General features: G+C 42.8%; 1 protein-coding gene across 3 annotated transcripts in view; it reads left to right on the top strand.

Moving 5' to 3' along the window:
* The window catches only part of Psn (presenilin), a 35819-nt gene that overhangs the window by 1266 nt on the left and 17311 nt on the right, over positions 1–17242 (top strand). The window contains exons 5-6 of one of the 3 annotated variants that reach the window (XM_067792152.1): positions 27–125; positions 8472–8702. In XM_067792152.1, coding sequence (XP_067648253.1) covers positions 27–125; positions 8472–8702 — 330 coding nt within the window. The remainder of the gene's footprint in view (positions 1–26; positions 126–8471; positions 8703–17242) is intronic. The other 2 variants (XM_067792153.1, XM_067792154.1) reach the window with 2 other exon arrangements.

The raw sequence follows: 17242 nt of genomic DNA, 5'->3' as shown, positions 1-17242 counted from the left end.
AAATGGTTTTTTTTCTGTCTTTTTAGACTTAATTGCGGTGCTTTCACCGAACGGTCCTTTGCGCATTTTGGTGGAAACTGCCCAGGAAAGAAATGAACAACTATTTCCTGCATTGATTTATTCTTGTAAGCAAGCAACATTATATATTTTGCCGCGAGAGGACTTTATTTTTCAATTGCTTACTCAGTCAAAAGTAACATTTGTTGACAATAGTAATTCGAAGAGTTTAAAGAAATCACCTTATGTAATAATTCCTATGCTCTTGAATTGAGTAGTTTCCTGTTGTTGTTGTTGTTGTTGTAGCGATTAGTTACTCCCCGAAGGCTTTGGGGAGTGTTATCGATGTGATGGCCCTTTGTCGGATACAGATCCGATACGCTCCGGTAACACAGCACCATTAAGGTGCTGGCCCGACCATCTCGGGAACGATTTATATGGCCACATTAAACCTTCAGGCCATCCCTCCCTCCCCACCCCCAAGTTCCATGAGGAGCTTGGGGTCGCCAGAGCCTCGTCTGTTAGTGAAACGGGATTCGCCGCTCGAAGGTGAGGTTGACAATTGGGTTGGAGAAGCTATATATTGCGCTACACAACCCCTTGAATCCCTGAGTAGTTTCCTGAAACACCCTGGTCGTATCATATTGTCATAACACTAAATACACTTCCCACAGTCTATGAAGACTTGTAAGGACCACGCACGTACAGGTCTACGGTCGAAACCATGATTAAGATGGTCACGAAAACTACGAGGCAAATAAATGGCCTTTGAGATCTGTTCTCTCAATCGATTTATCGGGTAACAGTGTGAAATAGGTTGAATGATCAGCAAGCAGTGGAACATCGCTATAATTTGTATTACCATAGGCTGAAGGCTAGCCATTGAGGCGGAAATCCAACTCATCCATTTCATTTACACAGGTGGTGCAAAGTGGGGCACAGTTTGAAAGGAAGACCATTGAATTGTACCTTGACCGATAAGATAAGATACTACCTATATATTGATAGATAGATGTGTTGTGAGGTTAAGCACTGTGACAAATTGGTCTATTGTGCCCTCATTCTCTCACAGCACCTCGTCCAAACTGAGTTCTCAGAGAAAATCCAGAATGATGGTCGGCTTCAAAGAGTGTATGTGACTACTTTCTAACTTTGGCGATCCTAGGATCATAAGTCTTCTTCTCGCGATTGCATCGCATTCCAGCAGGATGTGTTCTGCAGTCTCTTCTTCGCGTTCACAGAAACGATAGAGACTACTATACGATATACCCCAGCGGGTTAGGGGGTCAGAATATACCCGCGGTAGGTATGCCTGTTGTAAAAGGCGACTAAAATTCCAGATTCAAGGGGCTGCGTAGCGCAACCCTTCAGGTTGCCACCGCAATTTATAGCTTCTCCAAACCCAATTGTCAACCTCACCTATCCGCGGCGAATCCTGTTTCACTAACAGACGAGGCTCTGGCGAACCCAAGCTCTTCATGGAACTTGGGGGTGGGGAGGGAGTTATGGCCTGAAGTTTTAATGTGGTTATATAAATCGTTCCCGAGATGGTCGGGCTAGCACCTTAATGGTGCTGTGTTACCGGAGCGTACCGGATCTGTATCCGGCAAAGGACCATCACATCGACAACACTCCCCAAAGCCTTCGGGGAGAAACTTTACGCTTTCCAAGGCAGGCGGTTCTATGTACCGGAGCGACTCGGGATTTTTCCCGACCAAGGACTGTCATTTCAGTGTAACCCCATCTAATTTGTTTCGCCCCTCCCACAAATTGTCATCCTCCCAGCAGCTCCTTGCAGCAGGACTGCTCCATATTCTCTTACTCCGGGAAGGCATCGAATCCAATCCGGGTCCGTCTCCTGACCCCGGTCCTGAGAAAAGGTTTTGCTGCATCTGCCGAAAAAGAATATTTTTTTAGGACCGTCATACTCTGTTCAGTGTGTCTCGTGCAAGGGATGGTTGCATCGTACAGGTTGTTCTGGGCTTGATCCCAAAACCCGACTTCCACGTAACTTTTATAAATCTTTTGTGGCTCCTTGCTGTTCACGCCCAAGGGCGTCCCGTAGTCTACGCCTAAGCGCCCCCACTACCTTTCAGCAGCCCCGCTGCTCAGCAAGCCACAACAAGTACCCGCTGCTGCTCGCGCCCCACGGCGCCAACAACTCAAACAGCTGATACCACTCATAACTACTACCTTCGTAGTAGTGTTGGTAGCAATGCTGAGCATCAGCCCCTGCCCCGTCTTCTCTCCTCCCTAGATCTGCATTGCAGACCTGCTCTGGGTATAATGTCCACAGGAAGGACCGCGAGAGCGGAAATGGAGGCGGCCTCGCGTTTATTATACACCACTCTGTGCAATATCATATATTTAATCCTGGCATCGATCGCAGGGACAATGTTTTAGAACGTCAGGGCCTATCTGTCCGGTCAGGCGATGCAAATCTAGAAATCATCAACATCTACATCCCTCCTGTCACCTGTTGCCCCAGTGGATACCGCCCTAATATCGAGGCCTTACTCACTGGCAACAATCGCACTATCTTAGGCGATTTCAATGCCCATCACGACCTATGGCATTCAAACTTGCGGGCGGACAGTAGGGGTGAGATGTTGGCGGATCAAATAGAAGAAACGACGTTCTGCACAATAAACGGAGACGCCCCACACGTATGGTAGGAAGCTGTCATAGCTCGCCAGATATATCAATCGTGAGCGCAGAACTCGTAAACTGCGTCAACTGGCAGCCGATGGTAACATTGGCATCCGACCACCTGCCCATACTTATTTCGTTCGAGCGTACCGCCGACTTCATCGTCACCGAAAAACGCACTTTCATAAACTTCAAAAAAGGAAAGTGGGAAGAATATAAATCTGCAACAGACAGCAGCTTTGCTGCCCTCCCTATCCCGACTGATGCCCGCCAAGGGGAGCGTGCCTTCCGTAAGGTCATTGAATCCGCCTCGGCACATTTCATTCCCACCGGAAGAATTCCCGAAATCCGGCCCCACTTCCCGGCGGAGGCCGCGAGCTTAGCGAGGGAATGCGACCTTATAAGACAGCTTGATCCAGGCGACCCCCAAATAAGGGATATAAACCAACGCATCAGATTGCTTGTGGACGAACACAAGCGGGCGAAATGGGAAAAGCACCTAAGAGGTTGTAACCTCTATACCGGTGTAGGTAAACTTTGGTCCACCGTAAAGTCCCTATCGAATCCGACTAAGCACAAAGACACAAGTTTCCATCGCCTTTGGCGATAAGGTGCTGTTGGATGCGAAAAAATGCGCGAGCGCTTTCTGCCGACAATATATAATGCATCCTACGGTCGACAAAGATAGACGGAGAGCCAATAGACACGCACATAAACACAAATTCAGCGCGTCATCAATCACCATCACCGCTAGAGAGGTTGAGGACGCCATTGGTCGCGCTAAACCATCCAAAGCAGTGGGCCCAGACGGCATAGCCATGCCGATGCTTAAAACCCTAGGGAAAGAGGGTTTCAAATATTTAGCGCATGTCTTCAACCTGTCTCTTTCCACCTTTGCCATACCCGAGAAATGGAAAATGGCCAAGGTGGTCCCGCTACTAAAGCCTGGGAAACCAGCTAACGTAGGTGAGTCATATCGTCCGATATCTCTCCTATCGCCAGTGGCAAAGACGCTTGAAGCCATTTTGCTCCCTTATTTCCAAGCACATTTGCAGCTAGCCCCTCATCAGCATGGCTTCAGAAAACTCCATAGCACTACCTCCGCGCTGAATGTCATTGGCACCCAGATAAATTGCGGTTTGAATCAATACCCCCACCCATAGAACAGTACTCGTAGCGCTAGACCTATCAAAAGCCTTTGATACGGTCAACCATGGCTCATTACTGCAAGACCTGGAAGGGTCTACCCTTCCCCCATGTCTCAAAAGGTGGACCGCAAATTATCTGGGTGGTCGGCATTCATCGGTGCAATTCAGAAACGAAACATCAAAACCAAGGAGAATTAAACAAGGGGTGCCACAGGGTGGTGTCCTATCGCCACTTTTGTTTAATTTCTACATATCTAAGCTACCTTCACCACCGGAAGGAGTCACAATCGTTTCCTACGCCGATGACTGCACAATAATGGCCACAGGCCCAGGCCCAGAGATCGATGAGCTATGCAATAAAATAAACAGCTACCTCCCTGATCTCTCCAGTTTTTTCGCCTCGCGAAACCTGGCATTGTCACCGACTAAATCTTCCGCGACCTTATTTACAACATGGACGCCCCAAATGTCGACCATATTGAACATCCACGTCGATGGCACTACGCTACCGACTGTCCTACACCCCAAAATCTTGGGTGTGACGTTTAATCAGGATCTACATTTTGGTGCGCACGCAACCGCAATTGTTCCGAGAATTCAGAGCCGTAATAAAATCCTCAAATCCCTTGCTGGCAGTACCTGGGGAAAAGATAAAGAAGCACTCATGACCACATACAAAGCAATTAGCCAGCCGATTACGTGCTACGCGTCACCCATATGGTCGCCAAGCCTAAAAACTACCCACTGGAAGAAACTGCAGGCCTGCCAAAATACTGCTCTCATAATCGCCACGGGCTGTCTTCTTATGTCCCCAGAACACCATCTGCATAATGAGGCGAGAATACTCCCAATCAGGGAGAGAAATGAGATGCTGACCAAACAGTTTGTGTTGAATACCCAGAAACCTGGGCATCCCAACAGACATCTGATTGACGAACCAGCACCGCCTAGGGGCCTAAGGAGTCATCTCCGTAAGCATTTTGAGGAAATACGGCACCTGAGGACCCAGCCGTATGAAGCGAAAAAACACAAGCAGGTCCTTGGTGAACTCCATAGACAGGCGTAGGACCTTTATGTCGGGAATTGCCCGGTGAATCCAGTACTTGAAGAAAAATATCCAGAACTCGCGGAAGAGGAACGCATACTCCCCAGGGAAACGCGTGTCACTCTTGCTCAACTTCGTTCTGGATACTGTAACAGGTTAAACTCTTACCTATCCAGAATCAACCCCTACATACAAAATGTATGCCCCGCTTGCAATGTGTCCCCACATGAGACCAACCATCTCTTTAATTGTAATGTTGAACCAACGCCTCTAACCCCCCATTTTCCTTATGGTCCACCCCTGTTGAAACGGCAAGTTTCCTTGGACTCCCGTTAGAGGATATTGATGACAATTTGTGATAGGTCGCGGCTATTAGGTGGGGCGAGCATTGCTACAACAACAAAAACATTACGGAGATAGTCGATTTCATGAAGCGGCACAACATTTGCATTGCTGCGATTGAAGAGACTAAACTCACAGCAAGATCTGCATTGCAGACCTGCTCTGGTTATAATGTCCAATGGAGGCGGTCTGGCGTTTATCATACACCACTCTGTGCAATATTATATATTTGATTCTGGCATCGACCGCAGGGACAATGTCTTAGAACGTCAAGGCCTATCTGTCCGGTCAGGCGATGCAAACCTAGAAATCATCAACATCTACATCCCTCCTGCCACCTGTTGCCCCAGAGGATACCGCCCTAATATCAGGGCCTTACTCACTGGCAACAATCGCATTATCCTGGGCGATTTCAATGCCCATCATGATCTATGGCATTCAAACTTGTGGGCGGACAGTAGGGTGAGAAGTTGGCGGATCAAATAGAAGAAACGACGTTCTGCACAATAAACGGAGACGCCCCCACACGTATGGTAGGAAGCTGTCACAGCTCGCCAGATATCTCAATCGTGAGCGCAGAACTCGTAAACTGCGTCAACTGGCAGCCGATGGTAACATTGGCAGCCGACCACCTGCCCATACTTATTTCGCTCGAGCGTACCGCCGACTTCATCGTCACTGAAAAACGCACTTTCATAAACTTCAAAAAAGGAAAGTGGGAAGAATATTAATCCTTTACAGACAACCGCTTTGCTGCCCTCCCTATCCCGACTGATGCCCGCCAAGGGGAGCGTGCCTTCCGTAAGGTCATTGAATCCGCCTCGGCACTTTTCATTCCCGCCGGGAGAATTCCCGAAATCCGGCCCCACTTCCCGGCGGAGGCCGCAAACTTAGCGAGAGAACGTGACCTTATAAGACAGCTTGATCCAGATCTTGATTGAGAAATGGAAAATGGCCAGGGTGGTCCCGCTACTAAAGCCTGGGAAACCAGCTAACATAGGTGAGTCGTATCGTCCGATATCTCTCCTATCGCCAGTGGCAAAGACGCTTGAAGCCATTTTGCTCCCTTATTTCCAAGCAAATTTGCAGCTAGCCCCTCATCAGCATGGCTTCAGAAAACGCCATAGCACTACCACTGCCATTAGCACCCAGATAAATTGATAAATTGCGGTTTAAATCAATACCCCCACCATAGAACAGTACTCGTAGCGCTAGACCTATCAAAAACTTTTGATACGGTCAACCATGGCTCGTTACTGCAAGACCTGGAAGGGTCTACCCTTCCCCCATGTCTTAAAAGGTGGACCGCAAATTATCTGGGTGGTCGGCAGGCATCGGTGCAATTCAGAAACGAAACATCAAAACCAAGGAGAATTAAACAAGGGGTGCCACAGGGTGGTGTCCTATCCCCACTTTTGTTTAATTTCTACATATCTAAGCTACCTTCACCACCGGAAGGAGTCACAATTGTTTCCTACGCCGATGACTGCACAATAATGGCCACAGGCCCAGGCCCAAAGATCGATGCGCTATGCAATAAAATAAACGGCTACCTCCGTGATCTCTCCAGTTTTTTCGCCTCGCGAAAGCTGGCATTATCACCGTCTAAATATTTCGCGACCTTATTTACCACATGGACGTCCCAAATGTCGACCATTTTGAACATCCACGTCGATGGCACTACGCTACCGACTGTCCTACACCCCAAAATCTTAGGTGTGACGTTTGGTCAGGATCTACATTTTGGTGAGCACGCAGCCACAATTGTTCCGAGAATTCAGAGCCGTAACAAAATCCTCAAATCCCTCGCTGGCAGTACTTGGGGAAAAGATAAAGAAACGCTCATGACTACATACAAAGCAATTAGCCAGCCGATTACGTGCTACGCGTCACCCATATGGTCGACAAGCCTAAAAATCACCCACTGGAAGAAACTACAGGCCTGCCAAAATACTGCTCTCAGAATCGCCATGGGCTGTATTCTTATGTCCCCAGAACACCATCTGCATAATGAGGCGAGAATACTCCCCATCAGGGAGAGAAATGAGATGCTGACCAAACAGTTCCTGTTGAATACCCAGAAACCTGGGCATCCCCACAGACATCTGATTGATGAACCAGCACCGCCTAGGGGCTTAAGGAGTCATCTCCGTAAACATATTGAGGAAATACGGCACCTGAGAACCCAGCCGTATGAAGCGAAAAAACACAAGCAGGTCCTTGGTGAACTCCATAAACAGGCGTCGGACCTTTATGCCGGGAATTGCCCGGTGAATCCAGTACTTAACGAAAATTATCCAAAACTCGCGGAAGAGGAAGGCGTACTCCCCAGGGAAACGCGTGTCACTCTTGCTCAACTTCGTTCTGGATACTATAACAGGTTAAACTCTTACCTATCCAGAAGCAACCCCGACATACAAAATGTATGCCCCGCTTGCAATGTGTCCCCACATGACACCAACCATCTCTTCAATTGTAATGTGGAACCAACGCCTCTAACACCCCTTTCCTTATGGTCCACCCCTGTTGAAACGGCAAGTTTCCTTGGACTCCCGTTAGAGGATATTGATGACAATTTGTGACCGGTCGCGGCTATTAGGTGGGGCGAGCATTGCTACAACAACAACAACAACAGAAACTTTATCGCTACAACAACAACAACAGTATGCCTCTTATAATTCTGAAGCTGCTTTTAGGGAAGTTAATCATAGCTCTATATCACTTTCAGCTGTACCCTCCTATTAGTGCTTTTGCCTGCCGAAGTCCTGGACTTTCGCGCCAGTGTTGCTCTCGGAGGCACGCCTCTTTTTGCCTGAGCTCTCCTTATGGTGTGTGACCCTATCGGGATGATGGGCTCAGGTCTTATTGCCTTTTCGGTCGGTGCCAACGTGACAGCTCGTTCGATTGCCCGTTACCATCCACCCCTCTGTGTCCAGGTACCCAGGCTAAACGAATGGTGTTATTTGCCTCTAGACTGTTTAACCTCTCTACGCAATCAAGGAGGCAACAAATTAAATGGGGTTACACTGAAATGATAGCCCTTGGTCGTAAAAAAAATTTCGAGTCGCTCCGGTACTTAGAACCGCCTCCCATGGGAAGCGGTGCACTGTTAATACAACAACAACAATGCTCTTACGGACTGTTGATGATTTAATTTAACTGAAGATAGTGCATTGAGCACAGCTTGACTGTCGCTGAGTATAGCGATACCACATATAGGTTGAATTCCATTTTACCAGGCTTATTGCACCTTAGAATTCTTCTAAAATAGCACGTTCTTTTTGTTTCAGCTACTGTTATGTACGCCATCACTATTGATATGGCTACAAATAATGAAAACGAAGACATAGATGGCGCCGCAAGCGTTGACACCAATCAAACTACAAATAGTGATGTAAATGATGGTTCCTCCTCTACCGGCCCTGCACTTCGCACAGGTAATGCCAATAACGTGGTGAAAAACGACGAATCCCAGGCCGCCGAAGGTATACCACTTGTTACATTTAAAACCAGTGGAAATGGTATATATTTCATAATTTTTTAATATTATTTATTAAAACCGCTTTTTGAAAAATATTACGTACTGAATATAAGGTGGCTTTGGGTTTCCGATTGCTCGTTTAATTATAACTAACACATATCGTAGGTTTACAATGCAAACCTGCTAAGGACGAATTGTTCCGAAAATTATCTTTTGATGCAGAGCAGGAGCCTAATGCACCAACCAGGTATTACTGTAACATCAACAAGTAAGGAAGGCTAAGTTCGGGTGCAACCGAACATTACATACGCAGCTGAGAGCTTTGGAGACAAAATAAGGGAAAATAACCATGTATGAAAATGAACCTAGGGTAACCCTGGAATGTGTTTGTATGACATGGGTATCAAATGGAAGGTATTAAAGAGTATTTTAAAAGGGAGTGGTCATAGTTATATAGGTGGGCGCTTTTTCGAGAAATTGCCATAAAGGTGGACCAGGGGTGACTCTAGAATGTGTTTGTACGATATGGGTATCAAATGAAAGGTGTTAATGAGTATTTTAAAAGGGAGTAGCCCCAAGTTGTATATGTGAAGGCGTTTTAGAGATATCGACCAAAATGTGGACCAGGGTGCCCAGAACATCATCTGTCGGGTACCGCTAATTTATTTATGTATGTAATACCACAAACAGTATTCCTGCCATGATTCCAAGGGCTTTTAATTTCGCCCTGCAGAACTTTTCATTTTCTTCTACTAAAAAAAAAACCAATCCAATCACCATTTTTCATCCTTTTTTCGTATTTGGTATAGAATTATGGCATTTTTTTAATTTTTCGAAATTTTCGATAAAGTGGGCGTGGTCATAGTCGGATGTCGGCCTTTTTTTATACCAAAGTAAAGTGAGTTCAGATAAGTACTTGAACTAAGTAAAGATATCTCGATTTTTGCTCAAGTTATCGTGTTAACGGCCAAGAGGAAGGACAGACGGTCGACTTTGTATAAAAACTGGGCATGGCTTCAACAAATTTCGCCCATTTTCACAGAAAACAGTTATCGTCATAGAAGCATACCCTTACCAAATTTCACAAGGATTGGTAAATTTTTGTTCGACTTTGGCATTAAAAGTATTCTAGACAAATTAAATGAAAAAAGGTGGAGACACGCCCATTTTGAAAATTTCTTTTATTTTTGTATTTTGTTGCACCATATCATTGCTGGATATGAATGTTGACATAATTTACTTATATACTGGAAAGATATTCAATTTTTGTTAAAATTTGATTTAAATTTTATTTATTTTAAGTGGGCGTGTTCGTCATCCAATTTGACTAATTTTTATTTAGCGCACATATCCTCAACGGCTGCCTAGTTACAGCTTGCAAAACTTTTAAATTACCTTCTTTTAAAAGTGGGCGGTTCCACGCCCATTGTCCAAAATTTTACTAATTTTCTATTCTGCGTCATAAGGTCAACCCACCTACCAAGTTTCATCGCTTTATCCGTGTTTGGTAATGAATTATCGCACTTTTTCGATTTTCGAAATTTTCGCGGCGTGGTTATAGTCCTACTTACCAAATTTAATTAAGACACCTCAAAATTTACTTAAGTTATCGTGTTTACGGACAGACGGACGGACGGGCGGACATGGCTAAATTAATTTCTTTTTTCGCCCAGATTATTTTGATATATAGAAGTCTATATCTATCTCGATTAGTTTATGCCGTTACGGGGTGCCGTTATGCGAAGTGGCCACACACACAGTGAATCAACATTATGATCTGTTCACTTTCTATGGTTTCCATGAAAAATTCAAATAGTTTTTTGCCTGCCATGTAAAATTGTTTTGATGCCGGTTAGCAGGTTTGCATTCTAACCCGGCGATATGGTGTACACATGTACGTTAGCATAGCTAACAAGTTACCTGGTTACAAATTGTTGCTCTAGCACGATTTTCTGAATTGAGTTGAAAATATAAAGTCTTAGCCAGGTAATCTAATGAGCAAGCTAATGAGAGTACCCCTACATGTTTTTCCTTGTTTCCTTTCCTTTACGATGGGCTTTCGATGATAATTTTCTTACCCTTTTTTGTATTAGAGCTGATGATTCTCTCGGGTAATGACGTACCGTAACCGGGCGCCTTAAATGTGTTCAAAATTTAAGTATGTATGTATGTATTTATTTGAAAATTTGTTCCTAGCACAACAATTTTGACAAATTATTTAACAGTGCTAGGCATGAATAGCATGAGCTATAAAAATTGAACATTTATAATAATAATAAATTAGATTAATCAAATGAAATTAAATATAACGAATAGTGAAATATTTATGTATGTAAATGTAAATCTTAAAACTAAAGAAAAGTAATTAATAAATATTAAAAGACAGCAGTAGTGATGATAACCTTTGGCTGGTTATAGATCGAATAGTATTTAACAAATAAAGAAAGAAGACACAGAGAAAGGAAAAGGACTTAGAAATTAACATTTTAACAACAACAGTCTAAGAGTCGTTAAAAAATGATGTTAGCTCTTTTTTGAAGTGCAGAGCATTACTTAAGAGTCGAAGACTTGTAGGTAGGGAGTTCCAAAGACGTATTGCAGTAACAAAGAATTAGCGCTCAGAGGTTAGCGTGCGGTATCTAATGTGCTTAAGAAGAAGCACCGATCTTGATGATTGCAGAAAAATAAGCTTACGGCTTAGGTTCCTTCGTGTGTATCAATTTATGGAGGAAGGACAGTGTTTTGACTTTTAAAAGATTTTCGAAAGAAATGTTTAGCAACCCTCAGCATGTTGTGATACGTGGTCTAGTCTTTTCAACCCATAAACATATCTAGCAATGTTGTTGAAAACAACATTTAATTTGTTCTTGCACAGATAGTCACAGTTTGAGTAAATCACACAACCATTGAGTAGCGTAGGTATTAAGTACGCTTTAGCCAGAAGTAGTCTTATGTGCAAAGGCGTGAAATACTGTGTTAACCATAGTGTACGAAGCATTCCAAACACTTTTCCAACCGTTACAAAAATATGGTCTTTCCATGTTTTTGTTAAAAATTACACCAAAGTTTTTCGCCGTATCTACGTATTCTATAACGGAATTGTCGAACACTACATTCTCGAAATCATTAGTGGGAAAAGACCTTCTATGAATAACAATACATTTTGACTTATTCGGGTTTATACATAAGCCATTCATAGCAGCCCATGAAAATATTTGATTCAAATCGTGGTTTAAGTTACTTATGCACAAGCTAGTTTGATCACGAGGACAACACGTAAACAACTGCACATTATCAGCGTAAATATGAACATTACAATACTTAAGGACATCGGGTAAGTCATTGATATACAGAACAAATAACAGAGGACCCAGGATAGAGCCTTGAGGGACGCCTCTTAAGACATGTAGGAAGTCAGACTTTTCACCATCTATACATATTGCTTGATCCTATCGCTAAGATATGATCTTATAAGGGCAACTGCATGACCAGAGAAGTTAAATAAGTTTTCCAGCTTCCTACAGAGCAGAGTGTGGTCTACAGAATCAAAAGCTTTAGAGTGGTCAAGAAGTGTTACGAAGGCAATGTAACTTTCATCCACTCGCTCACGAATTTCTTCTGTCACAGATAATAGTGCCGTTGTACAGCTCCGCTTTGACCTGAAACCGGACTGACTGTCTGACAGAAGCTTGTATTCATGTACATATGATACGATTTGCCCATGTAGAATACGTTCAACGACCTTAGAGAGGAAAGGGAGTATGGCTATTGGTTGTTGTTGTTGTTGGCTATTGGTCGATACTCATTATTTTGTTTACGGATTGGAATAACTTTTGCAGCTTTCCAGTATATTGGGAAGACACAGGTCGTCAAAATTGAGTCGACCAAGTAAATAATGTGGGGAAGGATTTTGGGAAGAATGACTTTTAAAAACTTTGAACATATACCATCAAGCCCCATTGCGTTGGACTTCACAGGAAGTATGGCTTGGACAACATCACAATTATCGACACAAACAAACTTGAAAGTCTAGTGTCAACATTAACACGCACGGAGTAGTTATCAATACACACAATACACACATTGTCGGCTGAGTTTGGTAGTCTTACAAAAGTATTTTTTATTTCGTTGATGTCGACATCAGGGGGATGAGACAGGTCACTTTTGGGCTTACCAATTCCTATTTATTTGATTTTGTTCCACTTTTCTTTTGTATTCAAAGCAGAACTAAACTTATACTTAAAATAATTTGCCTTGGCCAGCCTTATGGTTTTGTTTGCAGTAAGCCGAGCTGTTTTAAAGCAGCTATACGCTTCGACTGTTTTGTACCTTTTCCACCGTGAGTAGGCTTGGTTACGAAGGTGGATAAGGTGTTTTAATGTAGCATTGAAACAAGGGCTATTCTTGTATTTAGGTGTTTTTATTTTTAGTGGAACGTGATCATCGAATAACTTATTTATGTTATCCTTCAGAAACTTTGTCTGGTCATCAATCGATGTTAACGTACGAATCAAGCTCCATTCAACCGACTCAACGGACTCAGCAAGATAATAATAATCTATACTTCTGTAATCGCGATACGCGAACGAACTTGGCCTACATGATGTTTGGAAGTTGTAGTCTAGGAATATCAGGTCGTGTTTTGAGAAGCAGGAGGCGGATAGTTGCGTGTAGTGAATAATTTTATGAAGATCATTGACAAAAAATAAATCTAATAGAGAAGAGTTAGTATTTGTGAAATGCACAGTTTGTGGGAAAAAGTCCCAGAGATTCCATGCTTTGTTTTAAAGTGGCATCCACCAGTAGGTTACTATTAAAATCTCCAGCGATGATAATATTGTCATCGTCTATTAGTAACGATTGAAGAAATTCAATAAACGCGGAAAAATCGACTAGTCGATTCGGTCTGTATGCACAGCCGATAAGAAGCCTACTATTATTCTCAGAAAACATATGAACAAACACATATTCCACAGGATCACCTGGACTAGAACAACAACACAATTTACAGGACATACTACTTTTTACATATATCGCAACACCACCACCATGACGACTTCTATCAACTCTGAAAAGTTGGTATCCATTTATCTTCACCATATCATTTTTATGAAACGAAGAAACCCATGTTTCTGAAATACATATGACATCAATATCGGAGCCTTCTGACAGAAACCTCAACTCGTCAAGCTTTTTATAAATGCCCGTTGGCATTGCTGACTATGCGCAACAAAGTAGATAGACAGACTTTGGAACTCGGGGACTCACTATCGGAGACCAACATTATAAAAATAATTAAGTGAATGATTTACACTGAATTTGGCTAACAACATAATTAAAGATTTTGTGATGTTGTAGGTGGAAAAAGAGACAGAGAAGGAATTGATTAGAAGAGAGCAAAGAGAAATATTTATTAGAAGGAGGCTGTTAGTTAAGCCCTTGGTGGCCCTCCAGGGCGTTGTTCGCAACCGGCGTGTCGTCTTCACGAAAGGAAATATTGTTTTCCGGGTCGAGACTGTCGAGAAAACTCAGGCTGGGGACTGCTTCGGGTCGGTCGCTGATTTTTCGCTTTATATGCACTATACCCCGATGAAACCTTTTTCCTCTTCTTTAGATGGATCGCAGCCTTGAAGATCTCATAGTTGTTTTTGGTCAGCGATGCATTAACAAAGATAGGCTCATTGGAATTTATTCCCACATGCACGAGTCGCAGCCCTTTGGTGTTGTTGTGTCACCTGAAGCTCGCAATCGTTTCCAACAGCGTATTTCGGTCCGCGGGTGAGTAAAATTTAATGATAACGGCCGGATCAACCGTACCGTGGGGTAGTTTACGTTTCGGCCGAAAGTTCTTAAGCAGTCAACGACAAAAAAATTAGTTAGCATTTTTCATCCATTAATCCATCCGTATTAAGTCATATGTAATTCTTACAATAACGTTGACTTAAATGTATGTATCGTAATGAAATTTGGCATACTACTTGTTCTGATCACGAGTAATGTTCCCACTAAAAAGCGGCGTAATCAAATATTTCAGATCTTCTTCAATAGAAAATAAAACAATTCTCTTGAAATTTCGGTCGTTGGTTCCCTGTGTAAAGATGTCTCTATCTGCATAATATACTTAAAAATTAACACAAATTTTAGATGAACGTGGGGATGACTTGAAACAAGTGTTTAAGAAATTAAAAACTAAGTGTTGCAATGCCAACTGAGGCACCTGGTTGAACTGGATGGTCCATGAGGACCTCACATAGACTGAATAAGTCCGTAGTGTTAGGAACTGAGGCACCTGTAATTCTTAAAAAAAAAAAACTCGAGAACGGCACCCAGGTAATCTGGAATCGTCAGCTGTTGTTGTTGTTGTAGCAATGTTTCGCCCCACCTAATAGCTGCGACCGATCACAAAATGTCATCAATATCCTCTAACGGGAGTCCAAAGAAACTTGCTGTTTCGACAGGGGTGGACCATAATGAAAGGGGTGTTAGAGGCGTTGGTTTCACATTACAATTAAAGAGATGGTTGGTGTCATGTGGGGACACATTGCAAGCGGGGCATACATTTTGTATGCCGGGGTTGATTCTGGATAGGTAAGAGTTTAACCTGTTACAGTATCCAGAACGAAGCTGAGCTAGAGTGACTCGCGTTTCCCTGGGGAGTATGCGTTCCTCTTCCGCAAGTTTTGGGTACTGTTCTTTGAGTACTGGATTGACCGGGCATTTTCTGGCATAAAGGTCCGACGCCTGTTTGTGGAGTTCACCAAGGACCTGCTTGTGTTTTTTTGTTTCATACGGCTGAGTTCTCAGGTGCCGTATTTCCTCAAAATGCTTACGGAGATGACTCCTTAAGTCCCTAGGCGGTGCTGCCTCATCAATCAGATGTCTGTTGGGATGCCCAGGCTTCTGGGTATTCAACAGGAACTGTTTGGTTAGCATCTCATTTCTCTCCCTGATGGGGAGTATTCTCGCCTCATTATGTAGATGGTGTTCTGGGGACATAAAAAAGACAGCCCGTGGCGGTTCTGAGCGCAGTATTTTGGCAGGCCTGTAGCTTCTTACAGTGGGTAGTTTTTAGGCTTGGCGACCATATAGGGGACGCGTAGCACGCAAACGGCTGGCCAATTGCTTTGTATGTGGTAATGAGCGTTTCTTTGTCTTTTCCGCAAGTACTGGTAGCAAGGGATTTGAAGATTTTATTACGGCTCTGGATTTTCGGAACAATTGCGGCTGCGTGCTCACCAAAATGTAGATCCTGACCAAACGTCACACCCAAGATTTTGGGGTGTAGGACAGTCGGTAGCGTAGTGCCATCGACGTGGATGTTCAAAATGGTCGACATTTGGGACGTCAAGGTTGTAAATAGGGTCGCGGATAATTTAGTAGGTGATAATGCCAGGTTTCGCGAGGCAAAAAAAACTGGAGAGATCAGGGAGGTAGCCGTTTATTTTGTTGCAAAGCTCATCGATCTTTGGTCCCGGGCCTGTGGCCATTGTGCAGTCATCGGCGTAAGAAACGATAGTAACTCCTTCTGGTGGCGAAGGTAGTTTTGATATTATAAAATTTTATTTTCGTTGTATTGAGTTTTATTATAATAAATTATTCCAACGACTTCAATGTACAATATATATTTTTCTAATAATTTTTCAAACCTCAAAATTGATAAAAGAAAAACAAAATGATATACGATATCCTGAAAATTACAAAGTTTTCCTTGTACAAGTATATAATGCTGTTTACAACTCGGCCAACCTGATTAAGACCGACCTCGGTCATATAACTTAAAGCTAGTTTTCAAACAATTAATATTTTTTTATTTTCTAACATGTATGTAAAATAAGTTTTTTTCTTTAAATCTAAGGTATTATGTAACAGCATATTTCCTTTACTCATTTAAGTCTTCAGCAAAAACGGCCTCACTAAAATCATTGACAAGCCATTTCCTCATTTTGTTAGCTTCAATAACTCCATCATAGGGTAATTGAGTTTGTTGTCAGTTTTCTATATCACGCACTATATATCTATCATTTCCCAATACCTTATATACTATATAGGGTCCTTTAAATCTTGGTAACAATTTTTTATTTGTTCCCACAACCGTATCTACGTTTCTTATAACTACAAAATCTCCAACTTTGTATTCTTTTGCCCTCATACTATTTTTATAGAAGTAATTAAAATTATAGTCTTGTTTTTTCTTGATTGCCTCGGAAGCATTGGCTCTAATCTGCTCAAGGTTGCGCGGTATATTTACATTTATTTTATCATCAAAGTATTCTGTGAACTCGTCCACTATCTCCCCTCTCTGTTCAACGCCGAATAAAATTTTACTGGGAGAGTTTCCCGTACTGCAATGAACTGAATTATTAATAGCATATTCCACTTGAAGAAGTTTGCTTGTCCAATCTGCATGATTAAGAGGATCACTGAGTTTACCTAGCATCGTTTTCAAAACTCTATTCACACGATCTACCTGCCCATTCGCCTGTGGAGAGGCTGTTGCTACTTTTATATGCAATATGTTTCTTCTTAATAAATAATTTTCAAATTCCAATGATGTAAAACATGATCCTCTATCGCTTACTA

Source organism: Eurosta solidaginis, chromosome 5, assembly GCF_040869045.1.
Source record: "Eurosta solidaginis isolate ZX-2024a chromosome 5, ASM4086904v1, whole genome shotgun sequence".
In the NCBI taxonomy this organism is placed as follows: Eukaryota; Metazoa; Arthropoda; class Insecta; order Diptera; family Tephritidae; genus Eurosta; species Eurosta solidaginis.
Note: the sequence above shows the minus strand (reverse complement) of the source record. Positions and strands in the feature narration are given on the sequence as shown.